Source organism: Triplophysa rosa, linkage group LG7, assembly GCF_024868665.1.
Source record: "Triplophysa rosa linkage group LG7, Trosa_1v2, whole genome shotgun sequence".
NCBI classification, from domain to species: Eukaryota; Metazoa; Chordata; class Actinopteri; order Cypriniformes; family Nemacheilidae; genus Triplophysa; species Triplophysa rosa.
Window position 1 is genome coordinate 23830068 of NC_079896.1, and position 23706 is coordinate 23853773.

Consider the following 23706-nt stretch of genomic DNA (forward strand, 5'->3'; position numbering starts at 1 on the left):
CGAGCCCTGAGCTGAGCTTTACCCTCTGTACGGCTCCAGACACATATTTCACAACGATATCACACCAGTGTTATCCTTCCTCATCGCAGAGGAATTCAACTCTAAATTCACAGGGACAAGACCATATACTGTAAATACATCCCAGACTAGTCCCAGACTATCCCAGACTAGATGAATTTCACATGGGATCACACCAAAATGTTTCAAAACCACATTTTACCGTACACTTCCCTATGAGAATATCACTGTTTAAAAAAAGCATTTTTCAGAGCAACAATTTACTATTTAGGAAGAGTTGCCCCGAAAAGATTACAATTATTCATTTTGTATACCGTACATGTGGGACGGCATAAGGATGAGTAAATTATGATCGAATAAATAGAGGATTTTCATTTTCGAGTAAACTATTCCTTTAAAGGTCCAATGAGTAATTTTTTTGCAGGATCTATTGACAGAAATGCAATATAATCTACGTAACTATTTCTTCAGAGGTGTATAAAGACCTTACATAATCAAGTGTTATGTTTTTATTACCTTAGAATGAGCTATTTCTATCTACATACACCGCGGGTCCCCTTACATGGAATTCACCATGTTGTTTCTACAGTGGCCCTAAACGGACAATCTGCTCTACAGAACGCGTTTCGTAAATACGTTATCTCCTTCGGCAAAGAAATGAAAACGTGACGACATCTTAGTGCTGTGTGAGCTACCGTAGTGCTTCGAAAGGGAGGAGTGGAGTGAGCCGTTGCTTGCAATTCGCAACCTCACCACTAGATGCCGCTAAATTTGATACACTGGACCTTTAATCTTACACAGATAAAAGTAATACATTTCATGATTTATACTATATCTCTGAGCTAAGTATATTCCACACCAGCAAGTAAATTGGGCGACGCTTTTCTCTAAAATAACTTACAGTTCATACTTGTAGAAGTAATCTAAAAACCTGCGGTCATGTGCCCTGCCTGGAGGCAAAGTAATTATAGGTCGTTTTGTGTGTCCTTTTGCAATAATCATTCATACACATTTTCTTACTTCAATCACCTGAGCAACAAATGTCATGCGATCACTCTGAAAACTCACTGTTTTGTTTTCATTTTTTCATTTGTTTTATTATTTTGTGTAACCCATGACCTTTGCACTGCTAACGCAATGCTTTACACAGCTGATCCACGTGAAGATTACTTAATGACAATACAGACTGACAAGAACACACACGGTAAGCCCCTGGCCCGGTCAGTATAGGCAGGTGGTAATGCTCACTGGTTAACATTGAGAATGTCTCAGATTGTTACATACTGACATAATATAAGAATATAATTAGGCTAAATATGCATTTAAGATTTTCCATGTTTTACCTTTGTGCTAGCACACAATAAAGACATCCAAATATATTTTGTGATTCAATGCAGATGTGGTTACAGATGACTGTAGTGTGTCTGTAGTTGCGAATATATCTTGGCAGACATCATAGGATGTGATTGATGTGGGTGTAGTAATAAAAATAAGACAAGTACTTTAACACCTCCACATATATAGAAAATGCATGCTCATGCACCTGCTCACCCTTAACCTGCTTTTTAGTCAGAGGCATGTTGCCATGGAAACTTCAACGGCCCTTTACAGCCATTGTTATACAGCAAAAGACAAAGGAGTTGTGGGTGATGAGGTCTACCTTTGCTTATCTCTACAACACACACGAACACAGAAATGATTTCAGTATGAAACAATCAGGTTGTCATATCTTCTTTCATATATCACGTTCACAGTTCTTGATGAATTAAATGAGTTATTGCATTGATAAACAGGGTGTGGTTTGATAAACTGATGAGACCACAGATTTACTTGTTGCTTGAGCATTACATAGACTTGATTTGCCTTCATATTTTTTTGTGCAATTATCTAAAACATTTTTATGTTGTCACTGTGCAATTATTGAGTAGGCCCTAGACAAAACAAACAAATTAAATCGTTTATTTGTTTGTTAACTTTTACATTTTAGTATTACTTACATAGTAGTTATCTTAAAATTAGTTACATATCTGCATCAGAGTTTTTTGTTCACCTTTTCGCTTGCATTATTTAGTAATTATTAAGTGCAATGTGAATTAAAAACATGAAAAGAATATTTAAAATTTCAGTACAAATCGTGCACAAAACTTCATTTTTACAGACATTTTAGAGCTCATGAAGACAGTATCACCTGACAGAAGCATGAACCATTGCCATAAGAGTAAGAGCCATTTCTTTACCTCCTGCACCCTCCTTTTACAACTTGTAGCCATCCACACAGTTTCATCAGATACACATCCCATGCTGCATTTAGCATATTAATAAGGACAACAGTAATATATTAAGCAATATATTTAATGTATCATAGTAATACATTTTATATTAATCCATTACATCTTATATGATTGTTGCCATTACGTTTAGTAAACCTTTCATTATTTAATTATTTCATTATAGTTTATATTTATTGCATCTTCCAGTGATAAAGTATGTTTGACTTGACGAAGATAAAATATTTGTAACAAAATTACATAGCTTTTATTGATTTGTTTTTACGGATTTCGTAATGTCTATTGCATTTAAACCAGAAAAAAGTTTACAAAAACAAGTTGAAGACTAACAGAGACAGTATTTTGCACTGATCAAAAAGCCGAGATGAGCGGCCTCTAGTGGTCATTATATAAAACGCCACGTCCAGTGTGTCCAGGGAGTTTGGAAATGGAAACCTCCCGGCATCCGTAGCCGCATCCCAGATTCAGCGCTGCTGTCATAACAAGAGAAAGAGGATAATAAGTTATCAGTGCCTGCCTGAAGAATAATCCTCTCCATCGACTTCAAGCCGACAAGTTTTTATTTCAAGTAAGCGAAATCATTTTGCATCATTCAACAATGATATTTATGCTCTTAGGATAAAGTTAGACGTGCATCGTTATTATATTTGACATGGTGATGAATTTTACATTGACTCCCATGAAATAATACATCAAGGAGAGGCCGTTGAGCTCGAGCTGTCATTTTACATCACTTAACTTAATCTATGTTCTAAACCTCGTGTAAAACGGATCGTAAAGCTCATTCCGTAAGACAACGCTACGTATTAGGCTTTGTACGATTTTTCAATGCTTTTAATAATAGAAAAACGATCGTTACAGCAACTAGACGAGTTGATGCGATCGGGCGCGCGCTTTTAAAACAATTACATGTGGTTTTGAAGCACATTAATGATAAACCTTTTGAATGGATGTTTTTTTATGTTAGTTTTTGAGCTTACACCGGGTTTTCGTTATGCAGCCATATTGACTGACCATCCGGGACTCTTATAGGAGTGTCCCGTGTGTGGTGTGGTGTGGTGTGGTGTGTGTGTGCGAGTGTGCGAGTGTAACCTTAACAAACCTTTATGAAATGTCTAAGTAAAAATAAACAACGAATAAACCAAAAATAAGCAATAAATACAAACAAATAAGTAATATATGTACATTCAATTAAGTTAAATGAATGAAGTAACATATGACTTTTATTTTATACAGTTTTTAACAATTTAATAGTAACTGAGTGGAATTCATGCTGTGTTGTTTAAATATTCTAAATGTTTAATAGGAGTGAAAAAGCAATAGTTTTGGAAAATAGTGTGTATTGTTTTTAATGTTCCATAATGACCTCATGTATATTCCCTGAATCACCACGAGAGGGCGCATGTACAGCTGTACTGTACAGCACAACATTGCAAAATTAATGCAAAATTAATTTGTAATTTTGTATAATTACATTTCAATACAATAGTAATTATAGTTATAATAAAGGTTTATGTTTGTTAACGACATATGTATTTAAATGCGGTGTTACTAAATTATATTATGTTACTAACAAGGTAAATTGATTATGTGGGCGATGAAGTGTCTAATGACTTTGCAAATGCACTCACACGATTTTAAAATGTGTGTGTATCTGAACATCAGAATGTCAGACAAAAGTGAGCTAAAAGCAGAGTTAGAGAGAAAGAAACAGCGTCTGGCACAGATCAGAGAAGAGAAGAAGAGGAAAGAGGAGGAACGGAAAAAGAAAGAGGTGAGTCGGGGTCAGATCAGGTTATTTAATCTCTGTGTGTGTTGCACTGAAACAGCTCTCTCTCTGTCTCTCTCGCCCTCTCTCTCATGTCGGTAGCTGGATGGACAGAAGGAGGGAGCATCGCCTCCGCAGGATGACTCTGATCTGGAGAGGAAGAGGAGAGAGGCGGAGACTCTTCTGCAGAGCATGGGCATCGTGGATGCCTCTATGGGTACGAAACAGCAAATCATGAAAAATGCAAAGTTTTTTATTACTGAAATGCTTCCTAGTAATATTAGTAATTTCCTTCATAAAGAATACTTAAAGGGGTCATATTATCCATTTTTCCTTCTAATCTTTTTGACATGAAGCAGTTTAATCAGAATTTTAAAAAGTCCAAAAGAAGCATTTTTTGAAACTAATATACAAAAATCGATTTGCCTATTTGCACATTCTTCTGATGGGTGTTTTAAACCAGGGGTCTTCAACCGGGGGTCCGCGGCCCATAGGGGGTCCACGGTGGAACTGCAAGGGGTCCGCTAATTACTGTTTACTCACAGGCAACTTTTTGTTAAAAATATAACGTCAAACAAGTTGCCCCGAAAATAATGCGGACTCATTGCATCATGTTGCTCTCTTTAGTCTGATATGATGCTCTGCAGAAAAAACTTGTGTTAATTTTCGTGTAACAGCCGCGACAATGCTGATCCACGAGAAAGACAACGGAGCTGAGAATGATAAAATAGCGGTGTGTTCTGCAACACACAGAGACGCGGAAGAAAAAAAAAGAATGACACTTAATAAAACGGCCTGATTTTCAACAGGATGCATAAAATCTGCACTCATTTCTTTTGCATCCAGAGACAACCTCTACCTCCACTAGAATAGTCTTTGTGCCATTAACCAAGGTCAGTCATCTCATTGAAGCCTTAATAAAAACTAAGGTTCAAAGAAATGTTTAATTGTCCATCTCACAGTAAAATGAAAATGTTTGATGCTGCAAATCCCTTAAAATAATCAAGCAATCTATATTAAAAAATAATACACAGTAAAATATTTAGCCTATGTGCAACAATAACATGCTAGTGCTAATGTAATGTCTTAACATGGTATTGCTGTGACAATAGGGTTGTTTCTATTTAAATAGCTCCGTTTACACATTTAGTATAAGGGGGTCCCTGCCCCATGCATCTCTCATCTAAGGGGTCCTTGCCCCGAAAAACGTTGAAGACCCCTGGTTTAAACAAACAAATCAAAATGATGTATTATTTTATTCTGACATTTTAGCACAGAAAATCAGTTGTGTGTATTTGCTTACTGTGAATGGGGTATAGGAGCCAAAAACGGCCTGCTTTCTGTATGTAAGGGTCAGAGAGCAGATGGAAAATGGTAATAATACCAATAATTTGGTAATGATACCAAATTACTAAAATTTGGAAAAAATGCTTTGCTAACAAATAGAGCAAGTAGAAAGTACTGATAAGACACAACCCCTTTAAAGGTTATTATTTTAAATATTTCTATGTTAAATTATGATGTATTAAACACTAATCAAGAACAACAAATATCCCTAAAACTGTTGCATTGAAACTAATGAACTGCAAATAAGTTTAATTTGTTTGCTTGTTATCACATATTAATATTACATAATCCATTTCCTACAATTACGTTGCCCCTTTTAATTCATAAAGCGGTTTTGTTTCTGTTTGTTCATGAGCACTAATGTCTTAATAACGCATGTTGAGCCTGCATGAATATTAACAACTACCCCCTTTTGTCTTCTGTTTTTTTTTTTTTGTTGCTCAATCCCACTTCGTCTCACTTCACTCTTGACTTCTCTTTCTTTCCTTGATTTAATTTGCTTGAATGTCTGTTCATGCTCTGTTTTGTTGCTCCAACTGGACTGCCCCGATCTCACCCCTCTTGCTTGCGTATGTGAATTTGTGCGCGTGCATGTGTGCGTAGTGCAACCTCTGCGCGAGATAACAGAGGACACGTGTCTGTTTCACTATTTAGTCCCCCCTCCCGTGTCTCCCTCTGCCAAATCAGTGGGCACCCCCAGCGAAACGGGCAGCCAGGACTCTGGAGATGGCGGCACGGGTCCGAGGTGAGACAAGCACACCAAACACACTGATGTAGATCAAGAGGGTTGAGCTGTATGACCAAAGTTTTATATCGTGGTACCAAAACACACTGTCAAACCGTTTTTGAGCATCTTGGCCAGCTCAACCAATGGGGTGAGTTAGGGGCGTGGCTATCTGGTTTTCTGACCAATGACAGACCTGGAAATGCATTTAAACAGTCAGCATAAGGATAAATACTTTAAAACATGATGGCAAGATGAATACATGAAAACAAAATAGTACTTGAGTTTAATTTCTAATGCCTGTATTGCATTTTGTTGTGTGTGCAGCTCACTTTAAGTGTGTGTGTGCATGCTTATGTATACATGTGGAATCGCAGCTCTAATAACGCCTCTCTTGTGGAGCTGTCTGCATGCGTGTCTACCTCTCTGTGTGTTTAGCAGATGCAAACTTGTGTGTGTGTCTCTAACAGGACTCTTCATTGGGATTCTGACCCTTCTACTCTGCTGCTACATTCAGACTCTCAGCTCGGGTACAACTGTCTCTCTCATTAACCATCTTACGTTCTTTCTCATTACCCATAATTCCCTCATTAGCCTTCTGTTACATCCTCTTTCACTCTTGCATCTTTGGTTTTAGTTTGGTTGTACAGTAAAAGGTGATGTAAGAATATGAATTGTTCCTGTAGCTCAATTATTAGAGCGTTGTGTGTAGACGCACACACCTGGCCCGAAGTTAACTTCCAGTCTGTTTGTTGACCGGTCTGGCTAGTGGCTAATAATAGAACTATTTATATTTGCTATTTGCTTTTTTATTCATATTAATATTCATTTCTATTCATATTTTATTGTATAATAGTTTTATTTTATTTTTAAATTTTATTAAATGAACAATTCGTTGAATGGGTTGTATAACTTTGTCACATTTAAGTTTAGCCAAGTAACGGTTCTTCTACTGGTAACCCAAAATAATACTGGCTGGACATACTGTTAACTTGTCAGCTAATTTAATTTACGTGTTATTTCTTTTGCTTGTTAGGGACTCTATTGTTTTGCGGATGTATAGAGAAAGTTAAGTTTGGGCCACAAAAGTGCACATGCACAGTAACGTTTTATGTTGTTGCATTGAATCCGTCTATTCCAAGGGAAAGCAAATTGCCGCCTTGGAATTTTAAGGTTCTATGTGCATTCTGAGCAGTTTCAAGTTTTCACATTCCCTTCGCTTTTTTGTTTTCTAAAGAAGTCCCAAAATGTACACAAATGTAAAGAAAGAACACCCCATCACATAATGTAAATAAGTTGTGGCAGTATAAGAATATGTTAATAACTTAAAAAAAAAATGTCAGAAGTCCACAGCTGAAATGTTTAGATTGAATGCACTGTAAGTCGCTTTGGCATCTGCGTAAATGTATCATTGATGTGAATAATATAGACTGTATATTATACATTGACCTTCCAGGGGGCATATGTTTTAAAATAATTCATTTTTGGGTACCGGGTGTAGGTTTGGGTTTGTACTTTTCCTTAATTACAATCATGTGGAATTATATGAATTCTTCATGTTCCCTGTGAGCTTTTATGATTTTTTCTTATTAGTAACAATGAGAAAAATTGAAAATATCAATTTAATTCGACTCGTTTATTACATAATTGAGCATTTTTGTTGTACTTCAGGTGATCGTGTTTTAGTGACTGTGTTTGTATTTCCTTCAGACGTGGCCCGCTAAAGCTGGGCATGTCAAAGGTCACGCAGGTGGACTTCCCTCCCAGAGAGATGGTGTCATACTCGAAAGAGACCCAGACCCCAACACAGACGCAGCACAACGAGGGTAAAACACACATCGTCTTACTTTAATGCGCTCATATTTTATAGGAACAGTTCACCCAAAAATGAAAATTCTGTCTTCGTTTACTCACCCTCAAGTTGTTCCAAATCTGTTTTTGGCCACCATTGACTACCATAGTACAAAAAAAAATGATACATTTGTTACAGTTCTTTGTTCTGTTGAACACAAAAGAAGATATTTTGAAGAATGTAGGAAAGCAAACCGTTTTGGGACACTTTTGACTACCATTGGCATTTTTCTACTATGGTAGTCAATGGTGGCCAACAACTGTTTGGTTACAAGCATCCTTCCAAATATCTTACTCTATGTTCATCAGAACAAAAAAATGTATACAGATTTGGAACAACTCGAGGGTGAGTAAATGAAGACAGAATTTTCATTTTTGGGTGGACTGTCCCTTTAAGTGGGCCAAAAAAAGAGGTAAACGACCGTGTACTAAAAACGTGATATGACAGTACAAGTTCACCTAAAGCCTATTCAACTTTTTGGTCATCTGCAGCTGAGGAGGAAGAGGAAGATCTGGCTGTGACACAACCTGTTCTCGAGCCTAAAGATGAGAAAGACTCTCAGAATGAGGAGAAAGACGCATCCCCCCACGAGCTGACGGAGGAGGAGAAGCAGCAGGTTCTTCACTCCGACGACTTCATGAACTTCTTCGATCACAGCTCTCGTATCGTGGAGCGCGCTCTTTCTGAGCACGTGGACATCTTTTTCGATTACAGTGGTCGAGACCTTCAGGATAAAGAGGGGTGAGGAGGAAGTGTGTGTGTGTGGGGGTCTTTGATGTTTGTGATAGTGGAGTCATTTGCTGTTGTATTCTATTGTCTTTCAGGGAGTCACAGGCAGGGTCCAAACTCTCCCTGAACAGACAGTTCGCGGACGAACGCTGGTCTAAACACAGAGTCATCACATGCCTCGACTGGTCACCACAGGTAACACATATAGAACATAAACGCTTTGTGGTCCAAACTTTACTTCCGGTAGCCCTCCGCAAAGAATCAATAACTGTTGAGTAGTTTTAATTGAATTTAATACAATTAATATACAATCAGATAGGAATATAAAATCAATTGTTATATTATAACCAAACACAGATAAACCATCTATAAGTGCAAATATCAATTTTTAGGGTGATTGCAAATATTTTTTAGTTTGAGAAATATCCACTACTGTACATTCATAGCTTCCGCTCTCTCCACCCCGTCAGTATCCGGAGCTGCTATTGGCATCGTACAGCAGTAATGAGGAGGCTCCTCACGAGCCCGACGGCGTGGCTCTCGTATGGAACATGAAATATAAAAAGACCACACCAGAATATGTCTTCCACTGTCAGGTGAGATTCACGTGTTATCAGCGATGTTATCCGCGGTCACGTGACTCATGCAATCTGTGTTCAGTCTGCAGTGATGTCAGCGGCGTTTGCACAGTTCCATCCCAATCTGGTGGTGGGAGGAACATACTCGGGCCAGATCGTCCTGTGGGACAACCGCAGTAACAAACGCACCCCCGTGCAGAGGACCCCACTGTCAGCCTCCGCTCACACGGTAAACATAGACCAACATCTTCAGCAGCATTTTCTTCTTCGTCCTCTGTAGTTCTGGGGCCGGTTGTTGAAAAAGTTTCATCTGGATCAGAATTTTCCGGATTCGGAAGTCCCGTGTTTTGCTATCCAAGATCAGATAATCCATTTGGCTTTTGTGCCAGTTTTTCAAAGCAAAACTGGATTGGATCGCCCTGATCCAGATACGCGCTTTTTCAGATGACCAAATCTGGATTACTATTGCTCTACGGAAGCCCTAAAGGGACACGGTGATGGAAAAAATAGGAGATGGGCAACAAGAAATATACAGTATATGAAGAGTTTGGTTCCAAAATGAGATAACTCCGTTTTTAACAATTTTCAAAAATCATGTTTTTATTGTGTTTTATTGTGTTAGTTAGCTGTATTTTTTGAGTTATTATGGCTTAAATCAAAACCGAGATTAATTGGAATGCACAATAAAAAACATGATTTTTGAAGTTATCTAATTTTGGAACCAAACTCTTCATATATATATATATATATATATACATGTATATCAATGCTTTTGTGTTTACTCAGAAAAATTTGCATTGTTTTCACCTAAGAGACTTTGCGCTCACCCACAAAGAATTACTTTTGACTGGTTCATCATGACTAATGTTTACAAACACAAACAGTGATAAAAAACATGTTACATTTAAATTGGGATTATTTTATTAGTTTTTCTTTACTGTCAGCTACTGAAACGCTTAATAGGAAGCCTAATGTATGTTTCAAATTTTTACTTTAACAGTCAAATTTATCAAGAGAAAAAGAAATATAATGTCTGTGTGTATATTACATGATATAAATGTATTTTTGTCCAGTTTTATTACATTTTCTGTTCCTGAAATCCACCCTTCTGCTGGGATCAGTATAACCCTGTTTTTTTGGATCAAAGGTATCCCGATCGTACTAAAATGTTTTGAACAACACAAACTGACAATTTGATCCAGATCAAAACCTAGATTGGATTTTGTGATCGAATCAAATTCTCAATCCATTTTTTGCTTTTGAACAACCCATTTTTAAGATTTGATCCGATAGCCGAAATCCAATCAGATTACTTTTGAGCAAACGGCCCTTGGTGGCTCATTTCAACCCCCTCTCTCTCTCTCTCTCTCTCTCTCTCTTTCGTCAGCATCCAGTGTATTGTGTGAATGTGGTGGGCACTCAGAACGCTCACAATCTCATCAGCATCTCCACTGACGGGAAGATGTGCTCGTGGAGCCTAGACATGCTGTCCACACCACAGGTAAATACGAAAGTGAATATGAACTTGTTTTCTTTGCAGTATTCGAGGTCTGAAAAAATGCAGAGCATCTTTTCTGGTTTTTTCACACGTTTCTCCAGTTTTCATTCGCTGCAAATAAATTCAAATAGAAACAATATTTTTATTTGACATTTGGTAGAAGTATTGTTAGTAGTTTACAGAATGAATCAAAAATGATCATTTTACATAAACGCATATCTATAAATAGTACATTCAGAAAAACTGAAAATGATTTTGAAATGGTCTCCATGTGTTTTTGTATCATCAGGACAGTCTGGAGCTCGTCTTTAAACAGTCCAAATCAGTGGCGGTGACCTCCATGTCATTTCCTCTGGGCGACGTCAATAATTTTGTCGTGGGGAGTGAAGACGGCTCAGTTTATACAGCCTGTAGACACGGCAGGTATGTGTGTGCATGTTAAATGTTTGGTCTTCTCACCTTCTACCCCGATGTCTGACACTTGTGTTGCTGCACATGTGTGATGTAGTAAAGCAGGCATCAGTGAAATCTTTGAAGGTCATCACGGACCAATCACAGGGCTCGACTGTCACACTGCAGCAGGACCGGTGGACTTTTCTCACCTGTTTGTCACTTCCTCCTTTGACTGGACCGTCAAACTCTGGAGTACCAAGGTGCAGTGTGCAACTTTAATAGATGGCTTATAATTCTGCACAGTTGGTGACTGTGGCCTACTCGTATCTCTTTATAGAACAATAAGCCTTTGTACTCCTTCGAGGATAATTCGGACTATGTGTATGATGTCATGTGGTCACCCACACACCCGGCTTTGTTCGCTTGTGTCGACGGAGTGGGACACCTGGACCTGTGGAACCTCAACAATGAAACTGAGGTAGAAAAACACACATAAAAACGCACAGAAACTTAAAAACCAACAATGACTATGTATTCCGTCAGGTTCCCACCGCAAGCGTGACAGTTGAGGGAAACCCGGCTCTGAACCGCGTGCGCTGGACTCACTCGGGCCGAGAGGTGGCTGTCGGGGATTCAGATGGGCAGGTGCACATTTATGATGTCGGAGAGGTGAGGATGCGACAATGAAACCGCTTTCAGAAATTCAGTGTATTTTTTGACAGTACAGGTGAAATTTCAAAGTAAAAGTCACACCAACAGACTTGAGACATGATGCAAAGTACATCAAATAAAACGGCTTTACTTAGTGTGCATTGCCCTTTAGCTGTATTTTACTTTTTAATTTGAACATATTTTATTTTGTTATGTTTTATACAGCAAATTTCAGTGCCACGTCAGGACGAGTGGACTCAGTTTGTGCGCACGCTTACTGAAATAAACGAGAATCGAGAGGATGTGGAGGAGCTGGCGGCTCAACGACTGGCCGCATGATCGCCATAGCAACCCTTGCCGACCAATGAAGTTTCCTCTGCAGTTTGCATATCTTCACCCTTTCTGAAGTTATCTAGTGTCATTGGATGACAGTCTAGATCTTCCATGTTTTTCTATTTAATGCTAAAACACTTTATACGAGAAAGCAAAACTTGCTTTTAATGTTGCCACTTACAATATTTTTCAGCACAAGATTATAATATTAGGAGAGATTTATGATGTTTTTATCTATTTACAGAATTAGAATCATAGCTGTTCACCAGGACTAACACATAAATATGCAAAACATTACAATTTGTCTTTTTAACACTTTAAGATAATTTAACACCGACTTTAACCTACAGTTACAGGAAATTGTTTTTGGTGGAATATTTTAACTGATAAACTAATGGTCATTTTAAATTTACTGGATTTATTTATATCTCTTAAACAATGCCTTTAGCTTTGAGCTCTATGGCTGCTAAAGACTGAACATGTATGTTTTTAATATCTCTGTTCTTCAACACGTAACGGGGGTCTCACTTCAGGATGCCTTATAGCAAACCTTAGAAATGAACACACGTATCCACAATCTTCCAGCACACACATATAAAGATCATTGTATTCTCTCTTGGTGCTTGCTAATTCAAGTGGCTAAAACTGAAACATATTATTTTATTCTGAATTTTTTTTAGAAATCTGTAGTTCACTTCGTTTTGTATTTAAAGATGGAAAGGAATAATGTGGTGTACCCATTTAACATTTTAAAATCTAGACCTAAATATCTTCACTTGGGCACATACAGTGCGATTCATTTACCTTGCTAGGACATTTTTAACAGATGAGAAGCTCATAAAATGGCTTATCCAAACCCACATACTGTATTTTCATGTCTGTATGTATCAAACGTTTACCTTGGTCTTTTCATTTCATCATTGAAATGGAGTTGAAATTTAGTAATCAAGCTAAAATGTAAGTTTTTACATTTATTTATTCCTTTGTGTGGATTTATTGACATTTTAGTTGCTAAAAGACATTTATACCAAATTTAATCTAAAATCTTAATGTTTAAAAAAAGAAATTACAATAGATGCCGTTTGTCGGCTAACCTTGAAACAGCTTTTTAACCAGTCCAGAAAGTCATACCTGCCTTAATTTACAAACAGATTCTGCACCAAAGCCAGTCAGTCTGTATTTTCCCTTTTGTTGTTTTTAATTGAATGAAGGCTTATGTGAAGGTCTGAATACCTGCTTATGTTTTTGATGACCGATTTGGTTTACCAGGGTTCCCACTTGTTGCGGAAAACCTGGAGGTATTTGCAATTTTTTGCCTGGAAAAATCCAACATAATAAAACTGAGATTTATATGTTTCCTGGCAACAAGTCAAACAAATAATTACAATTATTAAATTAAATTGTTCAATTCACTTACAATGCAAGTTTAATACACACATTGTAAGAACTCATTCACAATGAACTTGGAAAAATGTACGCCCTTCTTCAGATTTGTAAATATTAATGTAATTGTCTAGATATTAAAATAAGTATAATATTTTAAGTATTTAAAATGTACATTTTCATGGCATTGATACAATAAATTCACTTCGATCAGATCACCGGGGATTATTAAATATATCACAAACAACTGGAGGCGTCAGGGAAATCATTGGTCAGAACGTGTGGGAACCCTGATTTCCATTTGACCAATACAAGAATGTTGAAACTCCATTCCTGCACTATTCCGCCCATTCACTTTTTCTAACTTTTTTTAAACTTGCTTCAATAAAACCTACGCAAATGTAAAATTGAACTGCGTTGATTTATTTCCATAAAATACAAGAATGAAATGCATTTAAATATCTTCTACATTTCAAATCAAACGATGATTTCTTTGATCAATGGATCAAGTTTTGAAACCTTTGTACATCGGAGTGATGCAGAGAAATGGGTCTCTCCTCCATATCTCTGTGCATGAGATGTACACGTATATACAGTACATGTGCAAGCTACGCAAAGCCAAAGAAGCAAACGAAGAGCGCTACAGCTACATGCTTCTGTCACATCAATATCAGCTATAATTCAAATAAAACCCAGTGTGAGTATTTTAGGCATGGGAAACATAAAAGCATGAATGTGTGTTCCGGTTTCCTCTCGGGAGTGAGTTTCTTTCGTCACAACCACACAGTCGCAGGTTCAGTATCAGCCAGTAGCTGAACGAGATATCTGGAGCCCTTGTTAGATATTTCTCTGTATCTGTGGCTTTAGGTCTTGATCCGTGTGGCAAAGTTTATGGCTACCCTGTGCTTTTTTTGCGAGAACACTACGACCTTGAACCAGTGGACTTCATAAAATAAGAGGCACTGATGACGATTAAACTGACAAAGGAGTATTAAACTTCCACATCCCCCACCTAAAATCTGAAAGAAACTAATAAAATAAAATAAAATAAAAAGAGTGGAAAATGATGTAGGCAAGACTGGGAGGGAGGCATGCAGCCATTGGAGGACGAGGCCAGGAGTGGGCGGGACATGTTTTTAGGATGATGCTGCTTGATCCTTGGGCGATTGGGGATGAATGGTCACGACCCCAGAGGATTTGAACTTGGGCAGGTGCAGTCCGAACTTGTTCTCCACCCCAGCGAAAGTAGCAGCTGCCAGGCGATATCCACCGATGTGCTCGGGACTGATAGGAGGAAGCTCAGAGATCCGTGATTTCGGGGTTGGTTCAGAGCCAGATGGGCGACTAAAGGGGAAGAGGAAAAAAGAGAGAGGATTTTAGATTTCCAAACAAACTAACTTTCAAAAACTCCATAAAGGTGTGGAAGCGATTTTAGCCGGTTTGCTAACTTTGCAAGACCGTCTCTAAAACACACAACATCCACGGAAATCACGGTGTTCATCCAATCAGATTTACTGTAAAAGCTAATTTGAGAATCAAATCTTTTTTTGTGCCTCTTTAAAATCATGTGACCTCATAACTACTGCTTTCATGTAGTAAAACCACTTGTAACATTTACTGTCCTCCAAAGTCGACGTAGAACCATCGCTGTAAGAGCTCATAGGTCACCAGGGTCACACCAAACTGAGGAGAAGACCTGAACACACGAGCTGGAGAGAAGACCACAGAAAGACTGTGAGTGAATGTGAAGATGACAATAATAAAGTCAGACTTGTGTATTCACGTGTGTACCTCCAGCTCCTTTCCATAATGCCCGGAAGCCTTCCTCCTTTAAGATCTTTCTAAAGCAGTCAATCACTCCAGAATAAGTTGTCTGACCAGCACGGGCAGCCACCTGCAGTCGTGTTTTGATGACATCGGCAGGCGTGACGAGTGAAGCGGCTGGGACACCTGCAGATCAAAGAAAATCCAGATGTCAATACCAAACTGTAAACCAACTGATCACATTGGCAAATCAAAACTTAAATAAATACATGTCTTGACATGACAGCTTTCTGACACATCTCATAATGACCTGCAATGGCTCCAGCAGTCAAGAGCTGCAAAGGTCCCAGACGTCCATCTTCATCAGCCATCGCTGCTTTTGTATGAGCATACACGGGGAAATAGATGGCAGAGAAAGGAATATCACGCAGGAAACAAGCCTTGGCACCCTTTGAAAGACAAATATACATATATTCAGACTTACAGTTCATGCTAAAGCTACATGAACTCGGAATTCAATATTCAACGGAATGCTATTATAACAAGGCAAAAATCACATCCACTGATGTAATCCTTCTCTACCTTGTAGAGGCCAAAGAAGCCAAGGTCTCGGACCACATTGAGCGCGCTCACTCTTGGCCCCGTGGTGATCTCACCAGCAACCTGAAGACGAATCTTAACGATTTCCAGAGGGTTGGTGAAAATGACCTGCGAACCACCGGCCTGGACAGAACGAGACCCGAGATTTTACTAATGAAGCACGACAAAACCACAAAATTTGAGTGAAATTCAAGCCTCATCCCAAGCCTTTCCGCTGAGGGCATTAACACTCACGCATCCACCGGCGAGAATCTCAGCGGCCAATGGTATCGTGTTATCTTTCGTGGTGAACTTGTCTCTCATAAAGTCGTTGACCTGCCAACAAAACACACTTCAGACAGATCAGCCAATCACATTCATTTGTATTCCTGCAGCGTGACGTCCACACTCACGGTGAGCTTGATGGCTTTCTCCGGAGCCACTCCGATAAGCTGAGGTAAGAGTCCTGGAAAACAAACGTGTCAAATGAGGTTCAGATGTGACATTATGAAACGTGTGACGAGTGTTTGTCCGCGTTGCATTTGACCTCTGTAAAAGCCAAAGAACCCCTCGTAGCGCAGGACCTTCTTGGCGCAGTCAAAGCTGTTCTTGTACATCAGCTCTCCCACGAAGGAGCCGGTGGAGCGCTGGTTCTGCATACGGGTTTTGACCAGGTCTATGGGGTACACAGCTGTGGCACCCGTAGCTATAACACACACACACACACACACACAGGTTCAAATATGTACAATCATCCAGGATATAAACTGAGAAATGAGAAGCAGCAGGTGTCAAACTGAACCTCCGGCGATGGAGCCCAGGGAAAACCTGTATGCCGACTCCGCTGCCTGCAGCCACACGGGCCGAGATCCGTCCCCATGGGAATGCTGCGAAACCAAAGGACGCCAGATATTCCATGTCAATGTTTTTAGTTTATAAATATTACAGTGATCTGAATAATGTGATCGGAAACATTTTCTGTAGAACATTATTATTAAGCTTTCTTGATCATTTTTACCTAAGGTTTGTTATTTTAAAAACCCCTGACCCTTAGCAAGAGTAATTCACTTTCACAGTAGCTCACAAGATTCTGATGACATTTGTTATATGACCATAATAAACGTTTCAATTGGCCATAAAAGACTCTTATCTAACAGCTCAGACTGATAAACTCACCTGTCTCTGCACTTCAGCCAGGTTATATGGTAGAGATCCTTCCTCCAGTGGTGCTATCCTCTCAATATCAGCCAGGTTTAACCGTCTGCGCCCGATAATACACACAAACAGCTCATAATTCTGTTCAGTTTGTGGTTAATATAAAGAAAGAAAATTACCCAGTTTGGGAGTGCAGTGCTGACAGTTGGAAGAGGATGTCGATTTCCATAGGAGTGATCTGACCAAACTTATTAGCAGCGTTAACAAATTCCTCTACAGCCAGCAAAAGGAAAAAAAAATTCGTTATTACAATGTTTTTTAAAAACGTTTTACCGATGCACATAGATGTTTGCGCGGCCAGCACGCACCTTTAGTAACCAGCATATCCTTCCGAGTCCCAGCGAGAGTGCTATAGATTTTCCGGATCAGTTCCATGTTGTTTAGGAGAGAGTTAAAGGCATTGAAGAAGGAGAAGCTTACCATGTGAGAGGTGCCGCCCCCCGCCGCCTAGTAGGACGCAGCACACACATTAACACGATAACATTCGCAAACTTTATCTGAAACAAATAGACCAGGAGACGGACACTTACAGAGACGAGGTTTTCCTCCACGAAGGGTGTGAGCATGTGGTGTCTGATGGTGGACATGATATCGCTGAAGTCCAGGGATGAAATGACGCCGCTCTTGACCTTGTCTTTCTGTGCGAAGGCCTGCCGGGCATGTTCCAGCTGCAACTCCTGCAATGACGCATCACAAGCAGAAACAAGGAATCGGGTTTGGTCTGGGTTTAGTAATGCACAGGACAGAAATGTCACCCAAAAACTTCCCAAAAAAATCCAACATGGGCTTGATGTTTGGGAGAACTTTAAAATAATGATGTGGTCTACAAAAGGTTTTGCAATAACACGTTGTATTCTTAACTTCCCAATCGATTTCATTGTGCGTGTAGATATGCATTACCTGTAGGAACTGGGTGAACTCCAGGTAGCTGAGGCGTTTTTTTCGGTCATTTCCAAAATGCAAACGGATGAACTCACATTCCCAGTTGAAGGGGATGTGATGGTGCACGGTTGTCTGACCGAAGATGTCACGCACATTCTCTGTAAACGCACACAAATGAACACTTCAGCTGAATCCATGCATAGGTTGAAAAACAGCATTTCAAGACGGCACACAGCAGCTTCACAGAAAATAAAATGAGCACAGTTCGAGCATGAAGCTTCAAACCAAACAACTACATCTTGTATCAATCTAAGCTATATGGATCGTGTGTATGATGGTGCACAACTGGTCCCAATACCTAAATGTGCAGTTAGGACACGTGCCATACAGTGTAAATAACGTATGTGTGACACTTTTTAAGGGTCATTCCTCTACTGATCCTTTACTAACTAACATAATTCCAGCATTCCTCTCCCAGCAGCAAGAAACACACACACAGATATCTCTCTCACCAAAGGACACATCTCCTGTGCCAGTCTTGTCAAACAGCTGGAAAGCCACAATGAAGAGGGCATCTGGCACACAAAGCACTGATTCAAAAGCCAGAAACTCTTGGAACGAGATTAGCCTGAACACAGAGAAAAAGGTTTAACGTACATCTCGCTTTCACACATGTCAAAAGCGAAGGAACGCTGTGATCTATCACACCCACACTCCGCCTCAGTTGCAGTACAGAATAAACACAAATACTTATGAAAATATTAGTTATCCCAACTTGTTTTAATATATTCTGCATGTGTTAGGAAACGTTTTGACCTACACCTACAGTGTCAAAACAAGCCTAAATTACACAAAGAACGACAGCAACAGAAAACAGAATATCCGTCTCACCCATCTTTCGTGGTGTCCGCGACCCCGGCGAGCAGCTGAACGGTTTTAGGGTTGTAGTGGAGCTGGGTGTGGAGACCCAAATAGCGCTGCACAAAATCAGTGGGTGTCATGTACAGCTCTCCATCCTTCTCCTGTACACTGGCATACTGAGAGAGAACAGAGGCATGATTATGAAGCACGTGATGTAATCGTCCTCATTTGCAAGACACTTACAGTACAAATGTCTGCAGTTTCTTCAGACACCTATGTGCACCTCAGGGTGTCAGAATACTGTATTCCAATTATTATAGGTGGAACGATACATTCTAGCTGTTATGTCAAAGTCAAATTTGAATATGTACACCTCTGCATCTGCGTTCGCCCCATATAATGCATTGTGTCCTCTGACCCACTATCTGTTTTACCATGCTAATTCACACATCATGTCAGGGTTGGGCCAAGTTTAGAATTTAAGGATCGGATCCCTTTTAAATCAGGAGTATGAATATGAATGGTATCGGCCACACCCCACAAAATGTTGAAATGGCATTTTAACTGGAATAGGGCTTAATTAATGCATCCAGAATAAAAGTTTGTGTTCACATCAGAGTTATTATAATTTTGATTTAGGTTTTATTAATATTTTAAATTAGCTTTTATTTTTAGATCTTTAGTTTTTATGTTAATTTTAGATCAAGTTTTAGCAATTTTGGTACATGCTTTTGTCATTTTATAATTTATTTGTTTATTTTCATTTATGTTTCATTTATTGTTTATTTATCAATTCATTTCTATTTTAGTTTTTGTTTATTATTATAAGTTTAGTGCTTTAAACTTTCAGTTTATTTTTGAGGCGACATTTCAAAATTTAGTTAAGTTTTTCCAATAATTTTTGATTATTGGAATATCAAATAATTATATATTTGATTTGATTTCAATGAACAGAGGCGTTTTCAAAGTTTTCATTTTAGTAAACTAAAATAACCTTGGTTAACATAATATACATGTCTGTGTACTGTGCATATTACTTTTGCATTTATAAACACATCACATACACGTATATATTTAAGAAAAATATAAAATCAATAAATGCTTACATATCATTTAAATGACACATGTATATATATATATATATATGTGCAAATATTTCTAAAATATACACTAGTACGTGTACGTGTTTATAAATACAAAATAAAATATGCAAAAAGTACACAGACATATATTATGTAAACACAAACTTTTATTCTGGATCATTAAACACCCCTAAACTGGAACGAAACTAGTGAGTTACAATTTATCAAAACAAGTAATGACATTCTAGAAAATTTATTTTTCTTCCTATAAAGTTTCATTTCTTTAAACATTTTATTTTAAATTTTTCAACTCAAATTCAATACAAATTCAAGACCTGCATTGGAATTTAAATCGCATTCTCATTCTATTTCCTGATGCAAAATTCTGTGAAAATTGCCACTCCCACTCACTTAAAAATAAACTACATTCATTGTAAACAATTCATACAACTGCTACCTGCCTCAGGCAATCCTCCTTGTGTTGCATGCCTAGATGAAAGAATATCTTCACAAAACCCGAATGACAACACAACAATACAATAAAGGTGAACCTTGAACATAACACTTTGTATAAGTGTATGCGGAAAAGTAAATCAATAAACATCTAAAATGTTTATTGGTGCTCATAAAGGGATGCAAGACTTAATATTTCTCAGACAATCAAAAAAACTTGCATCAAAGATTCTATATATACAGACAAAATCAACCTCTCACATACTAAAACCATCTCCATGTCTCTGCACAACAATTACATTCAAAGTGAACGCAGCTTTTAAACCAGAAAGACGCCGATGTCACACGGTCGTGAGGGCAACAAACAAGCAGCAAGCAGCAATTCTACCATGGCCAACATTTACAAGTTTCCCTTCCAGCAAATCCCGTAAGACTACGCCACATCATTGATATTCATGAGCCAAACTAGTATATAATGCCCCATCCGGAGTCATAACATTACCATAACACAAACCCTTATTTACACGAAAGTCACCTACAAAAGAAAAAAGAAAAAGGTTAACCATTACGAAACATCTGTTACTATGATGTGATGATAATCCTAACACCTTGCTCTAAAAAGCAAGTCTTGACACAGCCAAGCGAGGCAACTTAAAGCTGTGAAATTCAGCTCCAAGAACATAAGAGCAGAAAATAACAGGTCTAAACAGAGACGCCCTCTGACCTTATGTAACATTCATCACTCGTGCATCTATTGCCCTGACATTCATGTTTTCTTGCTTCCAAACACCCATCTTAAATGCTTTGGTCCTATTAATAGTCACATCGCACACAAGTCACTGTGTTACCAGACACCAAAGCAGCCCGGGACGGCAGAAGAAACACCGGTTTTCAAATGCCCGGCACACAAGATCTCAACTACGGATGTGATCACAATCCACATAACTATAAAACACGTCTAGGATTTCATGGACGGGATTATTTCCTTATTACTTCTTTTATAATGACCAGTGTTGGGTGTAACTAGTTACTAAGTAATTAGTTACTGTAATTTAATTACTTTTCCTTAGAAAAAGTAAAGTAAGGGATTACTCTTATTTTTTTCTGTAATTTAATTACCGTTACTTCTGATGTAATTGAACTAAATACTGTGTAATATATTCAATACTGGAAATGACACAAAAATTATAAGTCTAACTTTAAAATGTATCCTTCTCACATTTGTATACTTTGGTCAGTTAATAAGAATAATTCATGAAGTTATTTATTAATTATTTGATTGAATTAAAAGAGCCGTTTCATGTCTATCCTTGAATCAATTCTAATCAAGGTTGATGAAGGATATAGAAAGTAATTAGTAATTAAATACTTTTGGAGAGAGTCATTTGTAAAGTAATCTAATTACACTATTGAATATGTAATTAGTAACTAGTAATTCATTACTTTTTCAGAGTAAATACCCAACACTGATAATGACACACACAACGAACATGTTAAGCCATACACACCAGCGTTTAAGCACAACTTCATGAAGTTTCGTAGCAAAGGCAGGTCAAATCTATCATGAAGTGTATGTTTTGGGCATTTTACAGGGCACTTGATGCTTTCTCGACGATGAAGAATTACTTGGAAACCGAGGATTGAATGACAGCAAACCACGTCTTTGCTTCTAAAGTTACACCATAGTTTTCACGAGCAAGTTCAAAGCTTGAGATACTACAGGTAAAACGAGGAAAAACCCTTTCGAGATATTTAACTCAAACAAGGCTTGCAAATGTCTTATTTGTGCTGTTCTTACCTTTTGAAAGACGACCTTCAGCTCATTCGGGTCGGCCCTTTTGGTTGACTGCACCTGTAAAAGCACAACAACACAGAGGTGGATTAGGAATAGAAACAGCTATGCACAATAAGGGCCACCTCTACACAAAATCTATTTCTTTTGTAAATATGCAATGTGCAGCATGCTTTATCGCGTCTGTATCTGTGCATTTTAAAGCAAGAACGATGTCCAAATTACATTTATTCTATCAAATGATCCATGCATATTCAATATACTTGGCCTACACACAACAAAATATAACAAACAGAATCACAAGGTAACGTCTAAAAAACGGACTTACTGTTAAACGGCTAACTGTTAAACTAAACAAGCCGGTTATGTTAACACACACACATGAAAGCAGTCACATCTTAAGGTCAGTCCCTAAACCATAAAACGAGCTCACACAGCATGACCCTCACACGCATGACTACACTTTCTACACAAAACCTCGTATCTCTAAAGACATACGAGGACGATGAAAAGTTCAAACGGGCTCATTAGCGCGCAATCCTGACGTTTTTATGGATTTACGATGCTCACAGACTGATTTCAGTCAGAGCCTCAGCGCGCGCCCAGTGATGCTCCGCGACGTTCCCGTTAAAGCCCACAACCCTCATTTTATACGTCAGATTAAAATAACTACACGCTAAGCACGACCTGTATTAACGAGCCAACTGTAGGAAAACAAATAACAGCACAGATCTTTAGTCAAACGTTGCAACACTGCTTGAGTCACCTTGGCCGCCATGCTGCTCTCTGACGTCACGTGCGGTGATGATGAGGGCGCGCAGGCGCGTGGCCGAGGAGAGCGAGCGGAGAGCAAGGTGGTGCGCGCGCAACCGTCTGATGAAACAGGTTCGGAAAATCAGATTGGTCTTTAAAATAAAAATGCAACTATTAAAGCTCGTCGTCTGAGTTCCTCACCTAAATACATTGTGCCCGTCTATACTAACTGAAACACATTCTATACCTATTCTTGAAACTTAGTAGAGTTCAAATACTGAAAACTTTATGAAAATAAATGAAGAGTTCAGTTGCAAAAACAGGTAACTCGATTTTTTCATGTTTTTCATTCTGCAAAATAACTGCGAGTAATATCAAAATGCAGTTGGGTTGTTTTGATTAAGTAATAATAACCAAAAAAAAACCCAGATATAACACAATAAAAACACGAAAAAAACATGATTTTAATTTTTAAACAGTTTAAGTATTAATCTGTTTTTGCAAATAAACTCTTCAAATGCTTCTAAAGAACGTCTGGATTAGCTGCCTGTCTGGTGTAACGAAGACCTACAGACATCTATGTTTCTTTAGTTACAGTACATAGCAGATGGTGTATTTATTCTATGTAAAACATACAGACGTGGATACATTTGTTGGTACAATTGAATTCGCAATTCTCCTAAAAAGTGATGGAATTGCAGTTGTCATGTCTGCATGCCTTTGTCATAGATTGAAGCAAAGAATAAATAGAAATAGAGAGATC

The 23706-nt window shown here is 38.4% G+C and overlaps 2 protein-coding genes across 8 annotated transcripts; one reads left to right on the top strand and one right to left on the bottom strand.

Annotated features, from left to right (window-relative positions):
- The first annotated feature begins 2744 nt into the window (after positions 1–2744).
- dync1i2b (dynein, cytoplasmic 1, intermediate chain 2b) lies at positions 2745–14092 on the top strand. 6 transcript variants are annotated; one of them, XM_057337774.1, is made up of 16 exons: positions 2745–2874; positions 3972–4080; positions 4177–4291; positions 6025–6166; positions 6616–6675; positions 7856–7971; positions 8489–8738; positions 8822–8921; positions 9197–9322; positions 9387–9533; positions 10692–10805; positions 11092–11225; positions 11311–11455; positions 11533–11673; positions 11739–11864; positions 12072–14092. In XM_057337774.1, exons 2-16 carry the CDS (start codon positions 3973–3975, stop codon positions 12183–12185), a joined length of 1938 nt encoding a protein of 645 aa, XP_057193757.1. In that variant the 5' UTR covers positions 2745–2874; position 3972; the 3' UTR covers positions 12186–14092. The 6 variants fall into 6 exon arrangements, with proteins under 6 accessions (XP_057193757.1, XP_057193759.1, XP_057193760.1 ...); XM_057337777.1 differs by having other exon boundaries at positions 2746–2874; positions 6109–6166; XM_057337775.1 differs by having other exon boundaries at positions 2747–2874; positions 6076–6166.
- On the bottom strand, positions 13965–23018 carry slc25a12 (solute carrier family 25 member 12). 2 transcript variants are annotated; one of them, XM_057337772.1, is made up of 18 exons: positions 22957–23018; positions 22197–22250; positions 18894–19039; positions 18515–18630; positions 18021–18160; positions 17651–17797; positions 17429–17567; positions 17240–17333; positions 17082–17166; positions 16708–16792; positions 16453–16611; positions 16319–16371; positions 16161–16241; positions 15909–16049; positions 15637–15775; positions 15354–15512; positions 15181–15271; positions 13965–14906 (listed from the first exon to the last, which is right to left on the bottom strand). In XM_057337772.1, the coding sequence occupies exons 1-18, from the start codon at positions 22966–22968 to the stop codon at positions 14699–14701; spliced, it is 2049 nt and encodes a 682-aa protein (XP_057193755.1). In that variant the 5' UTR covers positions 22969–23018; the 3' UTR covers positions 13965–14698. The 2 variants fall into 2 exon arrangements, with proteins under 2 accessions (XP_057193755.1, XP_057193756.1); XM_057337773.1 differs by lacking the exon at positions 22957–23018 and adding an exon at positions 22519–22935.
- Between the last annotated feature and the right edge of the window lie 688 nt (positions 23019–23706).

Coding starts and splice junctions, on each gene's coding strand:
- slc25a12 (XM_057337772.1), bottom strand. Junction 16,793..17,081: donor TGGCTGAAGTGCAGAGACAG/GTGAGTTTATCA, acceptor TTGGTTTCGCAG/CATTCCCATGGGGACGGATC. Junction 15,513..15,636: donor GACTGCTGGAGCCATTGCAG/GTCATTATGAGA, acceptor TTTGATCTGCAG/GTGTCCCAGCCGCTTCACTC.
- dync1i2b (XM_057337774.1), top strand. CDS start 3,973: ATGTCAGACAAAAGTGAGCTAAAAGCAGAGTTAGAGAGAAAGAAACAG. Junction 9,534..10,691: donor TGTCAGCCTCCGCTCACACG/GTAAACATAGAC, acceptor CTCTTTCGTCAG/CATCCAGTGTATTGTGTGAA. Junction 11,674..11,738: donor ACCTCAACAATGAAACTGAG/GTAGAAAAACAC, acceptor GTATTCCGTCAG/GTTCCCACCGCAAGCGTGAC.